Genomic DNA, 23,311 nt, shown 5'->3' with positions numbered 1-23,311 from the left:
AACCACGACTCGATCGAGCCGCCAACGATACAAAGAAATCGAACGTCGAAGGGAGAGGGAAGGAAACGACGAACAATATCGTCGAAAAACGACGCCTCTACATACGAGTATTGGCCTTTTTCTGTCCCCAGCCTCGCTCGTTTTGTGCACAGATTATGCAAATCTCCCGGAAATCCGGTCGAGGGGCGGACGAACCGGTAGAAGGTACTGCTGGAACGAAGATAGCTTTGTACTACCAACCGGCCCGATAAGATCGTACGTTTGGATTCTTGTTCGTCGACAGCCCTTGCATCGTTTCCGGAAATTACATCGGCCACGGGATCGCGCGACTCCTGTTCCATCTAGGTTGGACTAACCAGGACACGGTGATTCGAGGGAATTCTTCGAATCTGCCGCGGTAAGACGTCCAGGGAGATGAATGGAAGAGGATGTACGGGGTACGGCCCGAAGGGTGGTACGAAGGGGTAGGAAGTGATTCCTTATACAGAAATAAATCCATAGTATAGAACAGAATTTTTGTTATCGGAGGTTTCGAACAAAAATTTCCTGAATTCCTCGAATTTGGCCTGGAATGATGTTGGAGAAGAAGAATGCAAGTGGTTATATGGGGTGCGGCCGAAAGGGTGGCGTGATCGAGCAGAATTTGATTCCTTGTACAGAAATAAATTAATAGTGTAGAATAGAATGTTTTCGCCTGAGGTTTCGAAAACAAATTTTCATGAATTCCTCGAATTTGGCGTGGAGTGATGTCCGAGCAGATGAATGAAAGGGTATATACGGGGTGCGGCCGAAAGGATGGTACGAGCGGGTAGGAGGTGATTCTTTATACAAAAATAAATCAATATATGTAGAATATATTTTTTTTATCCAAGGTTTCGAAAACAAATTTTCATGAATTCCTCGAATTTGGCCTGGAATGATGTTGGAGAAGAAGAATGCAAGTGGTTATATGGGGTGCGACCGAAAGGGTGGCGTGATCGAGCAGCATTTGATTCCTTGTACAGAAATAAATCAATAGTGTAGAATAGAATGTTTTCGCCTGAGGTTTCGGAAACAAATTTTCATGAATTCCTCGAATTTGGCGTGGAGTGATGTCCGAGCAGATGAATAAAAGGGTATATACGGGGTGCGGCCGAAAGGATGGTATGAGCGGGTAGGAGGTGATAATATATACAAAAATAAATCAATATATGTAGAATATATTTTTTTTATCCGAGGTTTCGAAAACAAATTTTCATGAATCCCTCAAATCTGGCATGGATGGATATGCAGAGAGATGCATGAGAGGTGATGTACGGGATACGGCCGTAAGGGTGGTATGAAGGGGCAGGAGGTGATTGTTTGTACAAAAAGAAATCAATAGTGTACAATAAAATTTTTTCATCCGAGGTTACGAGGAATTTTCAGGAATTTCGTTGTATACCTTGAAGCTGGCGAGTCCACCATCAAAGGCGAGGCAATGGAAACAAATTGGGAACCAATGGGAATTTTTGGGCAGCTGCATCGATCGATCTTTGGGGGATGGCGGAGGGGTGGTATCGAGGAGGGAACATATTTTTTTTAAATGACTCCACTAGTTGTACTGATCCATACAAGTGACGCAGGAACGGCACAATCATACGCACAACCGGTGATGAACGTAGGAACGGTTGCACGTGAACAGGAGAACACCGTGTGACGTCGTGCACTGACTCGATTTATCACAGAGGTCATGGCATCGGTGTTGCTGCTCCGACGATACTAGTTACTCGTAATTATTCGCACCGTCGGAAAAGGTAGTTTCTCAAAGCAGACAGATGAACAGTGCGACAGAGAAGTTTATTGGAATGGTATTTGCTTGTTTGCGTCTAGCGCGTCGATGAATATTACTTTTAATAGTCAGTTGGAGTATACGTTCGCTTTCCCTGTTCCTTTTTTTCTCTGTTTTGATTCTGTTATACAGATTGGTCCTACAGTGCATATGTCAAAAAGTAACATTGCAAAAGACTAATTATCAAATGATTTGAGAACATTTTTGCATATAACCAACAGTTTACAAGTAATTTAAGTGACAGCTTTAGGTTGCAGCATTCGTTCAATATTGATAGACTTTCGACTGAAAAATGGCCATTAATTTTGCATTCGCCTAATACGTGGACTATCTTCTTGGAATGCTTCTTGTAACAAATAGTTAGGAAACATTCTGCAGGAATTTCTGCGGATGTTTCAAGTAAAGTTACTGTAATAAATCTCGTGACTAGAGTTCAGAAACAGTAAAGTAGTAAACTATGGCACATATTGCAAGTGATAATTTTGTTCTTATGTTGGTTCACTCTAAGATTAAACACTCTCATCTGCTATGTATAAGACAAATTTCTCCGCTGAATCTTGCTTAGTTGGTGATTATACGGGAATTGCAAGTTTGTTCATAGTGTTGTAAATTAAAAGTAACAACATTGACGTCTTCCTGTCCTAATGAAATGTTTTTCGATTCGTTTTAATAAAAGTACTTTTGCAAAAACATCTAATTACAAAATTTTAATTACTTTCTTTAAGAATATTACATAATATGGATGCGCAGATTACTAAAAGCTTCAAACAAAACTTTCTCGTAATGACTTGCTCACGTTTTTATAAAACTGTAAATTATGAAACATTACAACATACAATATACAAAAAGACGAATTTTGAAAGCAACAGACACTTGAATTGAAATAAACATTGACTATCAATCTAATTAATTCAAAACAATTTAAATATTCTGATATACACAATCTACGTCATAAATAAATTTTTATCGGTAATAATAATGAATACATTTTTTGCTATGCATATGGAAAAACAATTATTGAAAGCATTAATCCAGGAGAGATCCAGTGATCTGTAATCTCATGTTTCCTCTTTCATTCTGTTAACATGCAACGATATCGCTCGAAGGCACATCAGCCGGAAAAATTCTCCTCGATGTTACGACTAAACTAAATTACCATCCCATTATTTCCATTCAATTTTCTCTACTTGTAATCACGGCCGAGCAGCGAACTGTCAGCATCGTAATTACAAATTGTAACGGCTCCCCGAATCAATTAAAATTGAATATGGATCGTATAATTTATCAAAGTAAAATTAGAAGGAAATCGAGATGCTCCGGTAATTAGGAAAGCGTATTCCAATTAATGCTTACAGCAAACCTTCCGAGAACAGGAATGAAGATGAACGACCCAGCTGGTCATCCGTTAAACGATCGCAATCAACGATGCGATATATGAAGGGAACGTAATACGAATATTGCATACGGTGGGCTGGGGACGAAGGATACCGTTCAGGTCTCCATCCATCTCTTCTCACCCCTTCTGCCCTCGTTACTCTACCAACCCCCTTGGTCTTTCGTTCTCCACCGAGGTTAAAGTACATTTTATAAAGCATAATTTATGAAAGGAATCGACTCACGACGGAGCACACACAATCTTCTTATAACACGTTAATTCTCACGATTTTTTATGGAAACTGTGTTCAGTAAAACTCTGAAGTAACACAGTTAGTAGTAGTACAGTGTTATCTACTGCATTATAGGGTCATTCCATAAATAATATCGTTTCCTATCTTACTCGGTAAGGAAGCATTAAAGGCAACCTCATTGGAAGAAACAGCAGAAAGACTGGATTGTAGAAGCGGTACTATGTATTGACATTTGAAACAAATCGCGAAGGTATCAAGACTTGAAAAATGGGTTCCGTATGATCTGTCAATGACGAACTGTATCCAGCGGATAGCCATTTGTACTTCTCTGCGAGACCAGCAAAGCAGTCATCATTGTTTCATCGGATTGTTACTCGTGGCAAAAAATAAATTTTATCGCTTATTCACTGTCACCACTTATTCCGATAACTGAGACATTTTTCAACCGATAAAAAATTCGACGACAGTGGGAACTTAAAAATCAGTTCGAATGAATTTTTTTATACAAAATTACCTGAGACATACGTAAAGATTATAGAAAGCAATGGTCAATATGTCGATAATTAAAAGTAAACATAAGTATTAATATTAATACATTGCACTCGAAGTTAAAATCAAGAAACGACATTATTTGTAAAATGACCTGATCTACAGAAAGAGTATTCTATCCGTACTGTGTTCTAAGAATGTATTCATCTATTTGTGTACCATCTAATATCGAAAACATGATCCCTGCAGTAGGATTGCCTGTACACTTCATTCAAAAATACAAACTGTAGTAAAAAAGCAACGTCAAATGTTCAATCATTTCAGCCTAAGAAATATTTTTTCTCGTGTGTCCCACATCATCGATACCATTCTGAAATTTTCTCGTCGCTTTGATTCCAAAACGAGTCTCTCCCCGATATAACAGGGAACACCATTACAGTAGGGTTTCAAGGTATCTCCTTTCCACGGGTAACAGAATCTAAAAGCTCTTCCTGGAAAAAGGAGTAAACGTCAAAGAGGGAAGCAAACACATTCCGCGAGTGTAATCAATGGGCCCAGCTGCGAAATGGACGCGGGGATCCTATTACATGCGTTACAAGTAACTCGAACCAGAAGGGTAGCTCACCATCCATCTCTTGGTCCCCGGCCCTCATTCAGCTTGCTCTCCTCAGCACTCTATCGACGCTACAATATGCGTGGCGCATTGTAATCTATGAGCTGGCCACTGCCTAGGCGGCCGCTGGCAACGATGATATCAAATGTGATTGACGCGTTGGCTGTGCCACAATCCCAATCCCGTTTCGCGCCACGGTAACGCCATCGGTGCATCTTTTACTGGCGAATATGCAACGCGTACCGCTAGTGAATTAAATGTGGATCAGTCGGTAACGACGAAAGTAGAACACTTGGAATATCTTTGGGACTTCCGGTCCGATTGAACTTGAATGTTTCGTGTGGATCAGTATTTGTAGGTAACAGAGTTCGATAGAATTCTGTCATTGGAGTCATCATCCATCGCAACTGGACGCATACCACGACGGTCGAGCCCGGAATTTACAACTTCTGACCTTCTTTATAACCTTATATTATGGTTTCTTTGTTTTCTTTCTCGACATAATTGAGCTATTATGTTGATCCTTAAAAACTTCTCTAAATCGGAGGGTAATAAGAAAAGGATGTTTCTTGTTCCTCAGAGTCAGAGAAAATCCTATATGTCTGCAAAATGTAATTGCACTCTTTTTGAACAGATTGACGCGTTTATTTAGATAGCCTGGTAATTTTCACTTTTGTGTCTACCATTTTTTTCTACATTTTAGGACGCCACAGACCAGTCCATCATTAACCCATTCGCCATTACAGTCATCCAACGTTGAGAGTTCGTTGTACACTAACACCACAGTCACTTATCGCTGACCGTATATTACAAGTGACCACGAGTGACGACAATTAACCATAGTCACTCAACGTCGAACGTTCACCGTTTCCCATCGAAACAAGCCTATTCCAATAAAAGGATCAATCTCCCTGCGGCAATTATGATTGCGACCTCTGACATAGTCAATTTCATCTTGCAACAACCTAACAGTTTCGCATTGATTGAAGGTATCAGCAGAATTACCTACAGGTTCCACACCGTTAGAATGAATTGCGACTCCCACTCTAATTTTCTGTGCACATATGGACACGACCGTGCAAGGGATATAGGTGGCGAGGGCCAGAGATCGGTGCAAAGCATCGATTTCACCGATAGCCGGGGCCAAAAACTGATTCATACTGTTTGCCCATATTCCCGGTGTTTACCAACCTGTTCCTGATTCTGGGTCAACCTCGTTGGACGAGAATTTCGTGCTTTTGCGGTTATTAGTGGCAGGAGTCGTTATTAAGGATTCAGGCCGTCCTATTGGCTCGCCGATCCGCTCATGGATCGTGAATGAGAGTGGATCGAGTTTTTGCCGCGGTAAGAGCTCGCGGTGAATTGGATTGACGTGAGGGGGAGGGGGTTGGGCATTCGTGTCGATGACGATTTTCTGGAAATGATCCGCGCTGGTATGGTACGGACGGAATTTGTTGGAACTGTGTTTCCGCGGATGAATCGGAGATTGCGGCGAAATTGTAATTTTATCGTCGATTAAAATAGAATTTAGATCGACTCAGTCTCGGTGTTCCCAGTCCGATTTCGAAATAACAGGAGCCTATTGATTCCTCCTTTTGTTTACTGGAACGGTTCGTTCTGTTTCGACTGAATGGGCAGCTTGTAACGCTATCAACTGTGCATTTCTCTCCTGACGAGAACCATTTTATCATTCATTTATACTTGGTATGTTTCGTTAAATGAAGCCAATGTTTAGTTGGACAAAAAAATAGGGACCAGAGTGAAATTCGTAAAAATGGTTGTGTATTTTTAAAAGTAATTCGGTGGTAGCACTGTTTTCACTTTGAATTTGTGTACTTTTAATTTGCAGAACGTTAACTGGAATGAAATGGAATTTAGGTAACGTTTGGCCAGTGTTTTGTAGTAAGTCGGAAACAGTTGTGTAATCATTTTTGCAACAGATCTGAAGAAAAATTAGGTTAGTAATTTTAATAGAATATAATTGACATTCCACGGAGATAAAATAAAGACAATCAAATATAAATAATTGTTAAGTGTGTACAAAGCAAGAATTATGAACAAAATATGATATAATTATACACATAAGCATCGATCAGTTCACCAACATCGTTGGTAACACATCGAAGACTTCGCTCAAAGTGCAATCAAGTAGAATTGTACAGCGATGCAATTTCGCACGACCCATTATTTCCTGTGAAATTTATCAGCGTTCGAATGGATCATAAAGGAAACACGCTAACCATTACGGGTTATCTCTGGCCGTGTCGTGAATCGGCACGGGCATCACGAAGCATCGCGTCCGCATAAAATATTTTCCATCGAATCTTCTTTCTGCCACCGTCATTAGACGGAAGGAAGGGGGTGGGGGCAATCACGTTAATTTCCAGCACGTACCCGTAATAAAACCAACGACACTCGACAGACAATCACGTGGCCCCTGTGTTCCTCTGCCTGACATGTTTCATAAAACGCTTAGAAATTGGACGGTGACCCGCCCGGAATTTCATCCATGTCCCCATGCGTAGTCTTTTGTACACCTTTATATCCGTGCTCTCAGAGTGGTTATAGACTCGGCCCGATGTCGATCGAGTCCTTTGATTTAATCAATTTATAAAGATCTGAAATGGGGAGAAAGAGCTTTTGAAATGTGCTTGTACCGAAGATCTTGGAAGTGTAGCAGAACTGACGATCAGTTTTCTCTAGGATCTCGATAAGTTCAATTTAGCGTCCCTATCTTCTGTGTGTAACTTCATATTGTCGGAAAAAGTAACTAGTAATATGAATTACTTTATGTGCAATGGTGGTACTTATGTGCATGTATTCTTCATAATAAGAGCACTGTCTTAAATTTTTATTAACAGACTAAGCTTGTCAAAAATTTGGACTCTGTAATAAAAATATACAAATGTTTGCTTGTTAAACAAACATACTTGAGTAAATGTAAATAATTATATTCCTTGAAAGAAAGTTAAGAACTGAAAATAAGAATTTGAAATTAGAAGAAAGTTTATGATACCAGATTACTTTATTCAGAATTGTCAAGCGATCCAGGCCGTTTGGCTGAGAGTGTATATTATGCGCCTGTTGGTTCGCAAAGTAATTCGTCAAATGACACCTGCATCGGTCTTCGATCTCGAACGAAATTAATAGGTCATATCGCAGCCACGATTCGAAACTCGACCATTAATTCATCGTTTTATAGCTCCGTGACGTAGATTAATTATCCTTTAAAAACGCTATATGGTTTGCCAGTCTCAATAGTGGAAGAAAATTTAAACACTATTGTAGACACATAATTAGAAATAACGATTTGTTTGAAATATTTACTTCAAACACGATCATTGACTAAATAATCATTACACGAAAATATTCTAAAATTAACATTTCGCTCGGAAATCAATTTCGAAAAATCAATATTAGTATAAACGATGATATTCTTCACAAAGATTATTTCCTCTGTAATCGACAAACTCTCTGCTCTCTGAACGATACGAAACGAATTTCCGCTATCATCGACGATACTATGGCGCTTAAGCTCCCGCCTCGCCCCGTTATTTATTAGACGGAAGCACAGCAGGAAGGTGGAACGACATTTATATTCATAACGAAACGGGTTACGTCCCCGTTTCGTGCCGCCAGCAATATTTACCCCCGACAAATATAACGTGAAAATCATTCACCGAATCCCCTGTTCCCTCTGCGCGCTTCCTTTTGCAACCACTCTCATTCTTATTCTCGCGCTTCCTACCATCCGCCATTCTATATCCGCGTTCTCAACGAAGTCGAGGAATTCCGGCAGCTGTTGATTTTTGCCTCGAGCTATGAAAGTAACGCCAGGAGAACTACAATTGTACAATTTAGGAAAATTTCAAAGTAAACTTTTCAATTCATAAGTAAATTTATTTTTAAGGACGATAAACCAAGAGATATAAAGAGAGGACAAGTCGTAAACAGAAAACCTATAAGTCTGATGGATTCAAAGTTAAAAGTCTTAAGTGGAAGCACCAAAAAATTGAAAGGTTAAAGTTGGATCCATCGAGACCAGTTCGACCCAAAAGAGACCGAATTGCCCAAGAAAAGAAATTTCGAAAGATTTTAGTTGTTCGAACTCAAAACCGAAGAAAACAAGAGGAAACGATTTACGTTCGGCTATCCATAATTTTCACAACCTGAACATGATGGTCTCTATTCAACAACTAAGAGGATAATAAAGCGGCAACGAACAGCTAGTCGTATCGGTCGACTGTTAGTAAATATAAAAGAACAACCTCTTTCGCACTCCGTGTAGTTGTATTCAAATAATACATTGATATACTTATCTATGAATAAATTGAATTAAAGTATTCTTCATATTGTTGGGTACAGAATACTAAATGCTAACGTATTCGGTACCTATTGACGAAGTGATTACGAAATACCTACAAGTGTATTCGTGTATTTCCTCATTATAGAATACAAAATACCAGAGTACTCGTCAGTTGATCCTACATATTCAATACAAGGATTTAGTTCTTTAGATTTATTTCAATCACAAAACACCAGAGTATTCGTCAGTTGATCCTACATATTCAATACAAGGATTCAGTTCTTTAGATCTATTTCAATTACAAAATCATTCGATAGTGCTCATCTGTGCATCTACATAGACACAACATCAGAACAGAAAGTCTGATAAGAGTCGGTCGGCGTAAACCTCAGCGCCCCGTTACGATCGGAGATTCTATTCAATCGGAGGATACGTTTAGTAAATCCGACGAAAATTACTCTCGCGGCTCACGTATTAATCCCGGTACACGGCCAATGACCGTGCAAGCGGCAGAGTGCTTGCTCTTCCATTTCGGTAAACGTATCGCGCGGCAAAATCTGCTACGCGGCGTGTTACCGTCCCGCGGACGTAATCACGGTTGTGTGAACATGTAAATCCAAAACGATCCCCCGCTCATTCTGAAACGCTAACATCGATCGCTGGGCGCCCACCGCCGCCGCGTCACGCGTATTTACGTTTCATCCCTTTCAGGAGTCGTTTGATCACCTGCCTCTCTCGCCCTCCGGCCCGGCCACGCGATTCTTGCGCAGAGAAAAAAAATTGCAGAGAGCAGAAACGAAATAAAAAGAAAGAACTATTTTAGGCGACATCGTGGGAAACATTGCCGCCCCGGAAACCATGAGCGTTTATCAAGGGGATCGTGAATTAAATATTCATTGAAATCGATTCGAGTTCCGACCGAATTCTGCGATATGTTTCGCGGAATCGTCCCCCGTTTCGCTGCGAACCGGGCATCTAAGATTCATGAATTTATTCGATTCGTTGAACTTTTATCGTCAAAGCCCACGGAACGCTTACAGGAAATGTTCACTTCGGTTTGTTTATTTAACGACGACACTGACAACGCCCCGAAGGTTTGCTCTGGATTATTAATTTTACGTGAGAGGCTTGTTGGCTCGATGCGCCTGGTTATCGGGAGTTTTAACGAAAGGCATTTGAGGTACATTTTCTTTTAATTGCGATACCGATACGGAACCTAACATTTTTTTTTAGTTTGGAGACGATATGTTTTAAATTAGAACTGTCCCGATGAGCCTTCAGTAAGTAAAAGTGGTGAAAAATGATGGAAAATCATTAATAAGGGAATTTTGTAAATTAGTCCACAAGGATATAATTTTCCGTAAGTGTTTATAATAACACGAGCAATGTTTGTCTCGGTCAAAATACGAGTTTAATAAACTCGATTTTATCCATCTCTGCAAACAGGAATTTTGTAAATGCATCAGTAAAAAAGCAGGCGTTCAGATATATCGCAGAATAAACATTGTGAATTTATAAACATAAATTTATCCAATATCCGTGTTCCTTTGCACAAACAGTTATATACACACTACATCCGGAACAATATATTGCCGTAGAGTAAACTGAGCCAGTAGATTGAAATATGTTTATTTAAAGACATGCAATAAATCATGATATGTTGGACAGAACTTTCAAGTTTTCAGTGTCTGCTCGTGAGAAAACGAAATATCAAGCATTTCAATGTGCACTGCAACAAAATGTCAAGCTGGAAAACTAGTTGCATGAAACAACGTTATTGCTTCGACTAATTATGCAGCGCCATGCCCGTAGTTTCCCACAGGTTGAAACAATATTTATATGTACACTGTTTATCGATAAATAAGTAGATCAGTAATTAAATGAACCAAGGAAACAGATACAAAAATTCTAATAATTTTGTATACTGCTTTATAAATTCGAGGCTAATGCTCTGAAAATACTTGTAGTCTTCGATATTTCTTCATCAAAAGGTGCTTAACATTTCATTTTTTATGAGAATAAACTTACAAAAAAAAGAAAATTACTATATAGCAATCGTTATGTAAAGTCACTTTATCTTCTACATTAATTAAGAAAAACAAGGACGGAATAATTGTTCCTACAGATTTTTCAAGCTTTCTGTTCCCTCCAACGAATTTATGATCTATAACTAAATCGTAAGAAAAAGTAAAATTACGACCTGTACTATCAATAAATAACCTTATAATGAACAAGAGAGTTAAGCAAAGTTTCAAATGAAATTCGCTTGGAATTATCTTAAATTGATGTCCAATGCCATTTGCTTAATGCTCGTGATTCCCAACGGACAAAGACAAGGAAAACATATTAAAATAATAAAAAGTTCCCCGTGAAAATGCATCCTGGTGAAACCATTTCTGTTTCCAGTGCGTTCCAACCGGGGAGTCCGCAATATTCTGCATGATTTTACAATTATGAAGAATTTATGCAAGACGTAAAGCGGACACGGTCTTCGCGACTTTGCGCGTTAAAGTCCATCCGCGGGAAGGGTTCCAGGGCCGAACGACTTGCTTGGTGCCGCAGTTACTTTTAATTAGACCGCTTGAACGCTTTATCTTCAGGCGTTTAACGTTAGAGGAGAACACCAACTTAGCAGCAATTTTTACCCATTAAGACCAAGGAAGGAGTCCCATGAGACACGTTCCATGGAAAAGACCAAAATTTCCGTGCACTCGCGACGGTTTCTACGCTGTATCTACCCTCGAAATTATTGGCGTATTACCTGCCTCTCTCTTAAAACTCGATATTTTACTTGTAAAACACGGGGGAATGTATATATTTTTGACATTATCGTTAGAAGAACAGGACGAAGAATTACTGCAGTGGCGCATTACACGACTGTCTCTTAAAACCCAACGCTTTACTTGTCAAATATAAGACAAAATATGTTCTTGGAAGTAATGTTAATGCAACGAAACGAAGAATTATTGTAGCTAGAACAGGATACTTTGTATGCATGTACTTCCTTTGTGTGAGAATTGTTATAGACAAAGAGTTCTAGCATGTTCCTATATTTTTTTTTGGAAATTAATTAGTGCATTTCATACCAGATGTTTGGTGTAAGTAAAATGTAATTCTAGATAGATAGAAAATGTTATATTCAAGAATATCTGTTTGTGTTCGAATATAATAAAACAGTACTAGAATTTTAGAATTTGGATCTTCAGTTTCTATTAACATTAGCTGTTGGTATTATTTACCTTGACTTCGTGCTCAAAATATTGCGTGAAATATTTATTTATTCCTTCGCGAATATATTAAAGTCGATTAATATTTTTTTTTGCAAAAACGAATCTGAATACGCTCGTTCCGTTGATCAATAGAACGTGCAGAGAATTGATTAATTAGTGTCTTATTCGAATGTCTAATGCTTGAATATGAAATTTCATTGTATATTACTCACCCTTCGACTGTTGCCATCCTTTGGGTTCAAGCTGGGCTCTGTTGTCACCGTACCGAAAATAGTAGGCTGTAACAAAGATAAATTTCATTTTAATACATCAGAACACTTTTTAATCTCAAAAACAGTCTGATACGATTGGTTTGAGGCCAACGAAACTATGAGTTTATTGTTTCACATAGACACCGTTTACTTAGATTAACTATAACAATATGACAAATAAATCGTAATAAATATAAAATGATCAATATATATATATATTCTGAAATACCCACAACAAAATTAAAAATTATAAATAAAAAATACGATACCCCGAAATATTTACATCAATCTTTCCATTTTTAATTACAATTCACGTTTACGCATCATTTACGTATTCTGACAAAATATAATTAATATACAACGAATATAGATATATCTTGTCTAGCATTTATTAAGATTTAGGTTGTAAAATGCACTCCAGCAAAAAATTACACTATCCTTCTTTCGATGTAAAATGAAGAATCACTTTCAACGTTGGCAGGATTCATTATTTGTTAAACATAAATTATCTATTCTATGTTTCGAGCTTCTTTTTTCTGTACCACCGTGTCTATGTAATCTCTCTGTAACAGGGACAGAAATTCACGAAGGAACAAGTCAATTAGAGGACTAGAATTGTAGCTGTCCGTTATTAGAAGGAAACGATTACATTTGCCAGCTTTTAGCCGAGCGGGAGTAGCAGCTTTTTGACGTCGATCGACGAGCTGTCAATTCCAAATAGAGACATGATTTTCCCGCGTGAAATCGTCCGGATGTTGCGCGTAAAACTACGAATCTCGAAACGCGGCTGTAAAAGCTGTCGCCTCGTAAATCTACGGGATGCCATGCATGCAGTCCGCTGGCTGCAGTCAAGCCATTAACTGTCCCTGACCGAGAAAATGCGTTCGATGTTACAACGAACATGAAAAAACAGAGTATTCACGGTAACTAGAAATAGCAGTTGCACTAGTAGTTCCGTCAAAAAAAAATTGAGAGAAGAAATGATTGAACAGCTCCAACCTGACATCTATGGAAGCAGTGGCTTATTTACGTTTTCATTTTTTGTTTTCAGGAATAACAATTTCTTACGTATTGTAAAATACACTACGTAGGTTGAGAGACCGTTGAAAAGAGTTCATGATAATAAACATTTTCTAAGGAAGGTTTCAACAATTCCTTCAGAATCGTTTAACTTTTTACCGAATTCATTTCCGCGGATATCAGTTACTTAATTACTTATTTGAAGCTCTCTTTCGAAATTACGAACCAAACCGCAAAGGTAGTTAAGATGTAACATAAAGATCGAAGAAGATGATGGGGATGATGGCATCGGATCGTATCTAATTTAAATCAGCCGATCCCAGAAGAGAATCAATCCAGTCCACGCGGAAATGGACGTGATAAGGCGCAAGCATCTCTTCAGATCAGTCGATAGTTCCCCGTGTTTTAAACGGGGGAATGATCCTCCTCGACGAAAATAGCGCAGCTCGAAGCGTTTCGATCGACCGAGAAACGGACCAGAGATCCATTAAACGTACTTTTATTCCTGAAATAACAGTTCCAGGACGGCCATTTTCTTGAACGCCTGCGATATGCTAGGATTAAATAGCGCACGACAAATAGTCCGGTACACTCCTTTCCACGGGCATGGACCGAATGTATCTTCGGGATTTACGGGTTGCGCGGCAATGAAAATGGAAATTTATCAAATAGAAGTTGAGTTTACGCCGTTTGTACGACATTAGACAACCGAAAACAGGAATGAAAGAAATGAATGGAGACTCGCGGTCAAAGCTTTGCGAAAGTTATTTCTTTTTGTAATGGAAATTTAACTATAAACTATAAATAGATAACAAGGATTTTGTTCACGAATAATGAACAATATTTAACTCGCTAAATTAAAGCAACTTGAATGATTCTCGTCTATGACGATTAATATAATCAAAAGTTGATCAATTAATGCAAATGAACATGAATTGACACAATATTGACACTGCGATAATTTTATTTTATTTTCTTTAATAATTACTGTCAATTCACTAAAACGTATAGTACGCTATACCACCACCGATTCACTTTCTCCATGACGAAGAACAATTGTTATTTCGCAGTAAAAATTGTCGATTGGGTTTTGTCGCAAGTATCCACGGTAGTTTTTGAATCGACCATGCGTCGCCGACGAAAAAAGGAAAGCTGAGCGCAAACCGAAAACACAACGTCGAATAAACAATCGTAGGTTTGTTCCGTTGAATCAATATTGCATTTCACGGAGATAAATGTGGCCGGCGTTGGATATTCAGCATTCTGCACGGTGAATCGAGTTCACAGTTATGGCATGCACGTTATAGCAATCATGGAAATTAATTAAATCTCCGCGACACGTTTAGCAGTATTTATCCGTTGTTTGTATGAACTCCATGATGTGCAGCCCCCTCGATCCCATAAACATACGTCCAATTACACGAGACTGAAACAGGATTCGTTGTAACCGTGAAAATGATACACATTCGCTGTAACAGTAATTATTTCTGCTGGAACGATAAAAAAGAAAACGACAAATTCCTCTGTAATAATTATACAAATTATTTATTGGATGGAGTGAAAATTAATTGAAGTAAAAGTAAAAGTAAAAAACTTTAAAAGCTTTAGACTTAACGAATGATTATGTAATGTAATAAAGGCTTTGACAAGTATCTCAGAATTTTTTTTCAGATTTTTTGCAAGTCTAAAACAGTAAGAAAATTATACTTGGTCATAAACAACCCAGTGTGCCTATGGATCATGAGAAAATATGGTTGACTACGGAGCGTTAATATACTTGCGATTTCAGATATGGAATTCTCTGCGAATCTAACGGAGGACAGAGCTGTCCGAAGCGTTTCTCGCTGACAATCTTCTATTGTCGTGCATGAAAGCACGAAAGGTAATTGCAAGCTACAAGCCCCGAGAGGAATCGATACGAGCGTCTTGAAGGCATAGGAACTCACTCAAAGTAATTGTTATCAATATGGATAATGTAGCCTGGGCTCGAGGACACGATCGGACGGGAGAAAACCGAAGGAAAAACGTAGTAAAGGGGAACATCCCTTACCAATACAACCTGATATCAATGCCCAGGAATTCGAATAGGAGATATTTTTCCTAAGATTGTTATTGCAGCCATAAATACGTAGAACATATTTCTAGAGTTACAGAAATTCTTCAACACAACCGATAAAGGTATGTTTTGTATTTTTAATGCAGATTTCGAATAACTGAATGTATTGTTTTAAGTAATTTGTGATTACTCTGCAAATTCTATGGACTTGAAGCAGATACGAATTTTTAAAGTACAATAGAATGAAAATTTCATGCAAATTTACTAGATAGAGATACAAATTTAAATAAATTTCGGTTCAATCCTTTTTCCAATTCGCTGGCAGTAGCTACATAGAATAACTGAAATATTGGGGTAAAAAAGTCATTCCCAGAGATTGTATTGATACATGTAATTTTGGTTTCATTGATTTCTATATTCGGCTTTTAAAGATATTTTTTTTTTAATTTTACAGTTTCTAGGTACAACAATTTTTGCATAAAAAATCAATTACAATATTTCACTAAATTCTTCCATTAAAATGCATCACAGAGTATAATATTAAATTATTTTGATTGAGATTGATTTGCTTTCTTTTCATAGACAACAGAGGCTTTTTATTTACTAATCGAGAAAAGTGATCTACTATTTTTCCTGATAAAGCCACGATTTTGATAACAGTCAGGCAGTAATTTATAACAGAACAGTCATGTAAGACGGAGTCAGAGGGGAAAAACAAATCGAATCGCGCTGCGGAACATCCGCAACACGGAATTCGCACTGAATCGTTTCTTCCTTATCTTTATCCGCTTCGACGGATCGGTCAACAATCGCGTCCCTGATTCAAAAAGCCGATGAGCAAAATGGTAAAGGTATTCGGTCAGCTTTCCCGATAAAATTTCTTCACAGACGTACTCCGTGCATTTCCTCTATCTTTTTTCGATTCATTTCTTCACCCTAAACGTTGTACTTTATTTCTAAAAAAAGAAGTGATACAGAATTTTTTAGAATCGTAATTTTATTATTTTGTTCTCGATTGTATTGTCTGAGGTCGAATAAATAATCGACTAAAAATAATTAAAAGAATTCTTTTTCGAGTACTTTTTAAGGGAACTTTAATCCATTTAGTTTTTTTGTAAATTTCAATTACTTATTGTTACCGAATGCGACAGCCGAAAAGTCAGAACAGTTTCCGTGAAATTCACACCCAAAGAAAATTATATAAACGAAGCAAGGGATATCCTCGTTATCAGTATCTGTCCAATTTCGAAGATTTCCCTTTGTGCGACGTTGACATCGCATGTACAATAGAAAACTGCTCCGCGGTAAAACGCAGAGAACAAACAAAGGCAAATAATCGAAAATCTGCGGTGGGGATTTTGGCTCGGAGAGGCAGATACTTTTTACGGGTGGAAAACTCACTTTTCGAAAACAAAAGTTAATCCTGTTTGCGCTGTGTCTAAAAGAAGTGACAATAACAAACGAAAATTTCTGCACCAAAGTTCGTCTGTCAATAATTTGTAAAATGATTTGGATTCTTTTGAGTTGTCTAAGACACAATTTAACAGTGAAAAGCATTTTTCACGGATCAGACATTCAACGCAGATCCTTTTAATTGTAACTTTTCATGGTGTACGGTAATCAAAACAGTTGTAGGTAATGTTATCTGTGCTAAAATGTACTATTATAGGCCTTAATCGTTTTCATTCTATAAATTAAATTGATTTGTCGAAGCTGGACGCAAAGAAAAATATATATGCCATGTTTAAGGGTTTCAGTAGCTTCGAAATAAAAGGAAACCCTAAATAAACTTCCCGAAACTTTTTACTATACTGAATTTTAGACAATTGGGTATTCTATAAATGCATAAAATCTGCTGTCATCGTTATTAGTACTTCTAATGATTGCCAGAAAACGAACTCCATAATACTATCACTGAATAAATGGCGTGTAAACTGACTTTGGAAACTGATGTTAGGTTATAGATCCCCTAAGTGGTTCCTTGAAACGGGTATCCACGATGGACACAGAACCTTCGAAGTTGTTAAATTATTCCACGTTCCCGATGCAGGATACTCTCAAGCGGGCGATTAAAAGATCCCAGCGAGGATCATATAACTAATGTCCATATTATTTACAAATTACTCGGAAGCCAAGAAGTTCAGGAAGAATTACGATGGTAACATCCTGACAGCGTTTAAATTAGACCGAAGACGTTAGTCACGGATGAAATATTGCCTGATAAAAGTCTCAGTCGAATTTATGGAGAGAAGTTTCGGCTGTAGAGAGGACAATTGAGTTTTATATTGCTTAAAATTTTAATTCGTTTTTATTCTTCCGTGACACACAGCACTTTGTCGTTTTTCGTTATGTAATGTCAGAAGTCTGTTATGAAAGGAAAGAGTTAATGAAATGGAAGCCAGACGAAAACATAGAAAATGATGGTATCAGAAATTGCTCTAATTAAAATGTGTAACATATACGAGTAAATACGATCACTGTAAAAAAAGAGTAACGAAGGTGTGAGTAACTATGAGAAGACTGTGAAAGAAAAAATTGTCAAGAATGTACAGAAACAGAAACACAATTAAAATATTTAATGGAGGCAACAAACTTCCATGAAGAGCAATGGGGCACCAGTGCGAAAACTCGTTCTGTGACGTTCACGAACCAGGTTACAGAAACGGGGTCGAAGGGACTGAACAATTCGTTGACGATCGATGGGACACAAGTGGGAAGAATTCGCCTCTGGAAATTCCTTCGAGAAACATGCAGAGCGTCGATCCGATCGACGACGCAGGGAGAATGGGGTCTTCGCGAAGAAACGAACGAACGGGAGTAGACGGCGAAAAAGGAAGAGGACGATGCGATGGGAGGAAATAAGTGAAAGGAAAAAGGAGAAGGGAACTGGAAAGGATCCGCAGACAAACCGTTGGTCCATTGTCGTGAATGGTTCGCCACCAGAATTTCTGGAGAAACCATCAGAACACTCGGGCGAACGGAGTCTCGAGAATAACGATCACCCCAACACAGTTAGCGAGCGATTTCGTAGGCGTCCGCCAAGCGAACCTCATTACGACCTGTTACAAACTGCCGGAGAACAATTCTGAAAGGATCGCGACGTGGTCCTCGTGAAACTAACAAGAAGCAACGGATTGGAGATTTTTTTTGGATTTTCGGGGAACACGTGGATGTAGAGATATGGAGTTCGGTAGATACAAATTTGATGATTCAAAATTCAGTGCAGTAAAATAGTTACTGAAGTTTAACCTGATTTTTCACTACTTTGAAGTCTGGTGGAACCCTTAGTGGAGTAAAGAGATATTTATTTGATCACAGCTTTTGTAAACTCAGGCATAAAAACTTGTCTGCATAAACATCCGCTGTTTAATAATGACGTACCGGTATTAGTGAATTAGTATTTGCAAGTAAATTTGATTTATTACATTGAAACATTAAATAAAATAACGTATAAGAGCAGAAGTAAACTATAGTAGTATACTAGAGAAAAGAATATGACATATTCTACGATTTAGGGCACAGAATACAATATAGTATACGAAATATGAAATGTTGAATGCAGACTGTGAAGTGTCAAATGTATTGAGCTGTTACTAATAGTTCTACCATGTAGCCATAAATGAATTTTGAGCTCTTCGGTTCTGTTTGTTTCACAAATCATTCAAAAACATCAAATGACATATAAGAAGGCGCACTTACTTAATAATTAAAAGAGACTGAATTAGAGAAAAGGACTGAAATATGGAGAATATAATTTCTAAAGAATAACCCTCACCATTTAAATTACCCGTGTGGCTTAAACTATGGAACACTCTGATATGAATTTACCTTTTTAACTAGAGAAAAGAAATCTGTAAGTAATAAGTATAAATAAAATTTATCTAGTGCGACAGTAATTTCTCTTTGAAGAGATTTTAGAGGAGACTGAGTACTGTAAATTATCCGGAAAGAGGTTCAGCCATAAAAGTACAAAAATTGTAATCTAAAAGTCGTATTAAAATAAAGCAACCCGGGGAAAATATGACATAAATATTTCGTCGAAATTGAATCACAGGTACAGTAATTTTAATAGCATACAATGAAATTAGTTCACGGCAAAATGTTTCAGTTTCACCGGAAGCTGCGGGAATTAAGCTTCACCGAATTTACGATAAAAGTGCAGAATAATATTATTACCACGAACGTCGCGTCGCACTGAATAAAAGGAAGTAACGAAAGCATTTCACTTTGATGCGGAAAAATGTACCATGCTTCCGTAAAAATCCGTTTCCATGACAGAGTAATAAATTTTTAGAATGCGCGTACCTTCCGGCCAGAAGATAAACAAATTTTTGATATTCATCACCGATCTTCCTTGTAAAAATGAATGTTCCGTTACAACTGCGCTCGGTTACCATAAAAACGATTTTCAAGGGTGAAAAAATACGAGAACTACCAAACGAGATAGATGACAAGAATGATTTTACAAAAATCGACCAGGTGAACACGGTTAACCTATTATTGCAAAACTTTGATTTTCAGAAAATAACGAATTCTCGAAAACCAACACTCTTAACTAATATTTGCATCGAATTATTCCTCCTTTCAAATAAATATTCCTTTATAGAATTCCAAACTAAATGTGCTTCCAAATTTCAGGTAATTTCTAATTGTAAATTCAACAATCAAATTTTGATTCGTGTTCACTGATCACACTAATTTATCTCAAATAATATTTAACCATCAGTTTCACGTATAATATATTTAATAATACAAATTAATAATTTCCGTGTTCGAAGTTATAATAAAACATACCAGCCAATCTGTAAATTTCGCTATTTCACGTACAATAACCGAAGATACCGAACAATTGTTCTCTCACAGACAAGGATTTTAATCTTGCCTTTTATTTCGCTATTATAAAAGGATTTCATTCGTCTGTATTTCAAAATGGCGGAACGGGGGTGCTCTGCACAGCTTATTCCCCCGTGCACCAGCTTAATTATGGCTCTTCGAAACCTATCGAGTGCAAGGACTCTGATATATACTCCCTATTTCTGACGTGTTCTCATCGTTTCTTTGATTTCGTTTTTTTCACGAGCGTTCTCGTGCACGGCAGCGCGAACCGTGGAGGTTCCGCAAGGAGACAGCCGTCAAGGAAAAGCCACGTTGAAAATAAAACGTTGTCCCGTCAGGATAAGCCGCGAGAAGAATCGCCTCTAAAGTAGAAATCCCTGGACACGGCAATAAATCCGAAAGAAACGTTCAAAATTTGTCCCAAGCGACTAGCTTCAATGGCAGCTTAACACAACGTTATTGTTGTGAAATATATATATTTATATATATTTTATATTCCTCGATTTTTGTAATTAAAAGATTCTGTATCGTAAGGTTGGAAGCCCTCAGATTGTAGTTTCATTTTTATATCAGTATTCTCGATCTGTAGTGAAACGGTTTGATACAGGCAACGTGACTAGAGTGACTATCATTAGTTAATTTCGATCATACACTTTTTTCTGTTACATAGCTTAATGTTGTATGTGATCGTAAACATTTCAGTTAAATGTATTTTCAGAGAAGAACTACTATACAGGGTTATAAAAATGGGGTCTAAGACTTTAGGGGCTTATAGTACCTACTCACCGAGAGGAGTGAAAACTGCCTAATGAATGGGGGTCCTAAAATCACCATGTATGCTTGATCTTCATGGAACATAAATAAGGTTCCTTGGAGTTGACTTTGAGGTAAAAAATCGAGGCCAACCTATTTCTACTATCTAGAAGTTTATTACATTAACTACAAAATAAAATCATCTAAACCTTAGTAAAAATTTTTAGTTTAGTGGGTTTTTCATATTCGCGATGGTAACAAATACATATAAATGGTTTCCGTACACTTTTAACAAACATGATGCAAAACACGCTGAAAAAGACTTTGCAAATACTCAGATATACATTTCAATTTATTCACCATCGAATAAATCCTGTCGTAAATGAAATAAATTTTTCTGTAATTCCTATTATAAAAAAAATCTACATACACAAACATCTGCAGTGATACCATCATCAGATTCCACGAGGACAATACGAACCAGCCTGATGCTTCAATACAATTTGCTCCAACCAATTCCTCTTCCGCGTTTCAGAAAAAGCTTCCGTCAATCCTCCCCACGTTTCGATTCATCGGATCCGCCAAGTGAATTTCACCCCCCGAAAATTCCATCAAAAGACCGTCTACCCGTACCTACAAAGACTCGGTTTCAGGGAGCGAAAACTCAAGTTCGATGAACACGTTCCCCGCTTGGAAACGGTCGATTCGGCGAAAGCAACGGGCGAAGGCGAGAGAAAAATCGTTTTAAACCCATATAATGGACGAAACTCGGGGGGAGGCGACGGTATTTACTCGCGAACACCGTCGCGGAATTTCGAATCCCACGGTGAATTTACATCTCGTTCCCCATCGATTTCGAACCTTCGAGCTCGCGACGGAGTCGTAAAGAATTATGACCGCCCTATCATCCTATCTATTAAGAAACGTGTCCTCCGTCCGCGGCTCGTAACCCATCTCTCTCGTTCAACTCGCTCGCGTTATATACGGGAGTGATAAAAATCGTGGCTCTGTCTGAGAGGAGGATGGTTTCTCCGGAAGGAGAATTTGTAGCTACATGTTTCTTATACAGAGTGTTCCTGTTATTCGCTGATATCGAGGAAAGTGATCGAGCTGGTGAAAACAAGGAGAAAAAAATTCTGTAACTATAGTGTTAAAAATATATGGTCGAATATTCCAAATGTTTTATTGTAGAATTCTGTTCGTTTCCATTTTGCATTGCTTGAATTTTATTGTAAAATGTAATTGTTATATGAATAGTTTTGTAGTTCAGTGTATACAAGGTGTCCCACGCAACTGGAACAGGATGTACCTCCTAAACGGTTGGGAATAGAAAATGTTATAAGTAATTAAAGTTAAATGGTATCAAACGGTGCATTTTGTGCATCGATGCATCTGAAAAATGCTACTGCACTTTTTTTTTTAAATAGAAACCTATGGTTTGGACTACACCTATCGATGCAGTTTCTTGTGCTCTACATAAAAGTACTAACATACTTATGCTCTAAACTTATTCATTAGGAAGTTATCGAAGCTAAAAGTGCTCTGAATTATTTCGGTCTCTCGGAAAGCGTTCCGGAGTACCTACTGTTATGTTCCATTACAATGTTTGTAAACATGAAGCTTCGATAACTTCCTAACGAATAAGTTTAGGGCATAAGTATGTTAGTACTTTTATGTAGAGCACAAGAAACTGCATCGATCGGTGCAATCAAAAACATAGGTTTCCATTTTAGAAAGAAGTGCAGTTGCATTTTTCTGATGCACAAAAATACATAAAATTAGTTGCATATTATGCACCGTCAGATACCATTTAACTTTTATTTATAACATATTCTATTCCCAACCGTTTAGGAGGTACAGCCTGTTCCAGTTGCGTGGGACACCCTGTATAGAGAGCGGCCGAAAGGACGGTACAAACGGGCAGGAGGTGATTCGTTATGCAAAAATAAGTTGAAAGAGTGGAATAATATTTGTTCATCCGACGCTTCGTTTCCGAGTTAATCGAGTTTGACAATCTGGTGGATACGCGTGCACTGGAATAGGACTGGAGCAACGCGTCTGGTCATTGCACAGTGTTTCTACTTATTGCTAGCGAGACTACACACGTTTTAGATGAATTTTTAAAATCGATTATCTCGAAACCTCGAATGGAAAAATTATATTCTACACTTTTGACTTGTTTTTGCATAAGGAATCATTTCCTGTTTGCTTGTACTTTCCTTGCGGTTGCACTGTGTATACATATAGAACCCTGATTCATAACTTCTCTAACCAAGACATTAATTGGCATATTCCTTTGAGATAAAAGTGACGTTTTTA

At 37.9% G+C, this 23,311-nt stretch overlaps 1 protein-coding gene across 1 annotated transcript in view; it reads right to left on the bottom strand.

Moving 5' to 3' along the window:
• Positions 1-23,311, bottom strand: part of LOC107194681 (ras-GEF domain-containing family member 1B-like) — a 349,908-nt gene that overhangs the window by 298,665 nt on the left and 27,932 nt on the right. Inside the window, exon 2 of the mRNA XM_015584343.1 lies at positions 12,289-12,354. Within this exon, the coding sequence (XP_015439829.1) occupies positions 12,289-12,354 (66 nt within the window). The remainder of the gene's footprint in view (positions 1-12,288; positions 12,355-23,311) is intronic.

This window comes from Dufourea novaeangliae, unplaced genomic scaffold (genome assembly GCF_001272555.1).
Source record: "Dufourea novaeangliae isolate 0120121106 unplaced genomic scaffold, ASM127255v1 scaffold12, whole genome shotgun sequence".
NCBI classification, from domain to species: Eukaryota; Metazoa; Arthropoda; class Insecta; order Hymenoptera; family Halictidae; genus Dufourea; species Dufourea novaeangliae.
The sequence above is the reverse complement of the archived record's forward strand: the minus strand, read 5'-3'. Positions and strand labels throughout refer to the sequence as shown.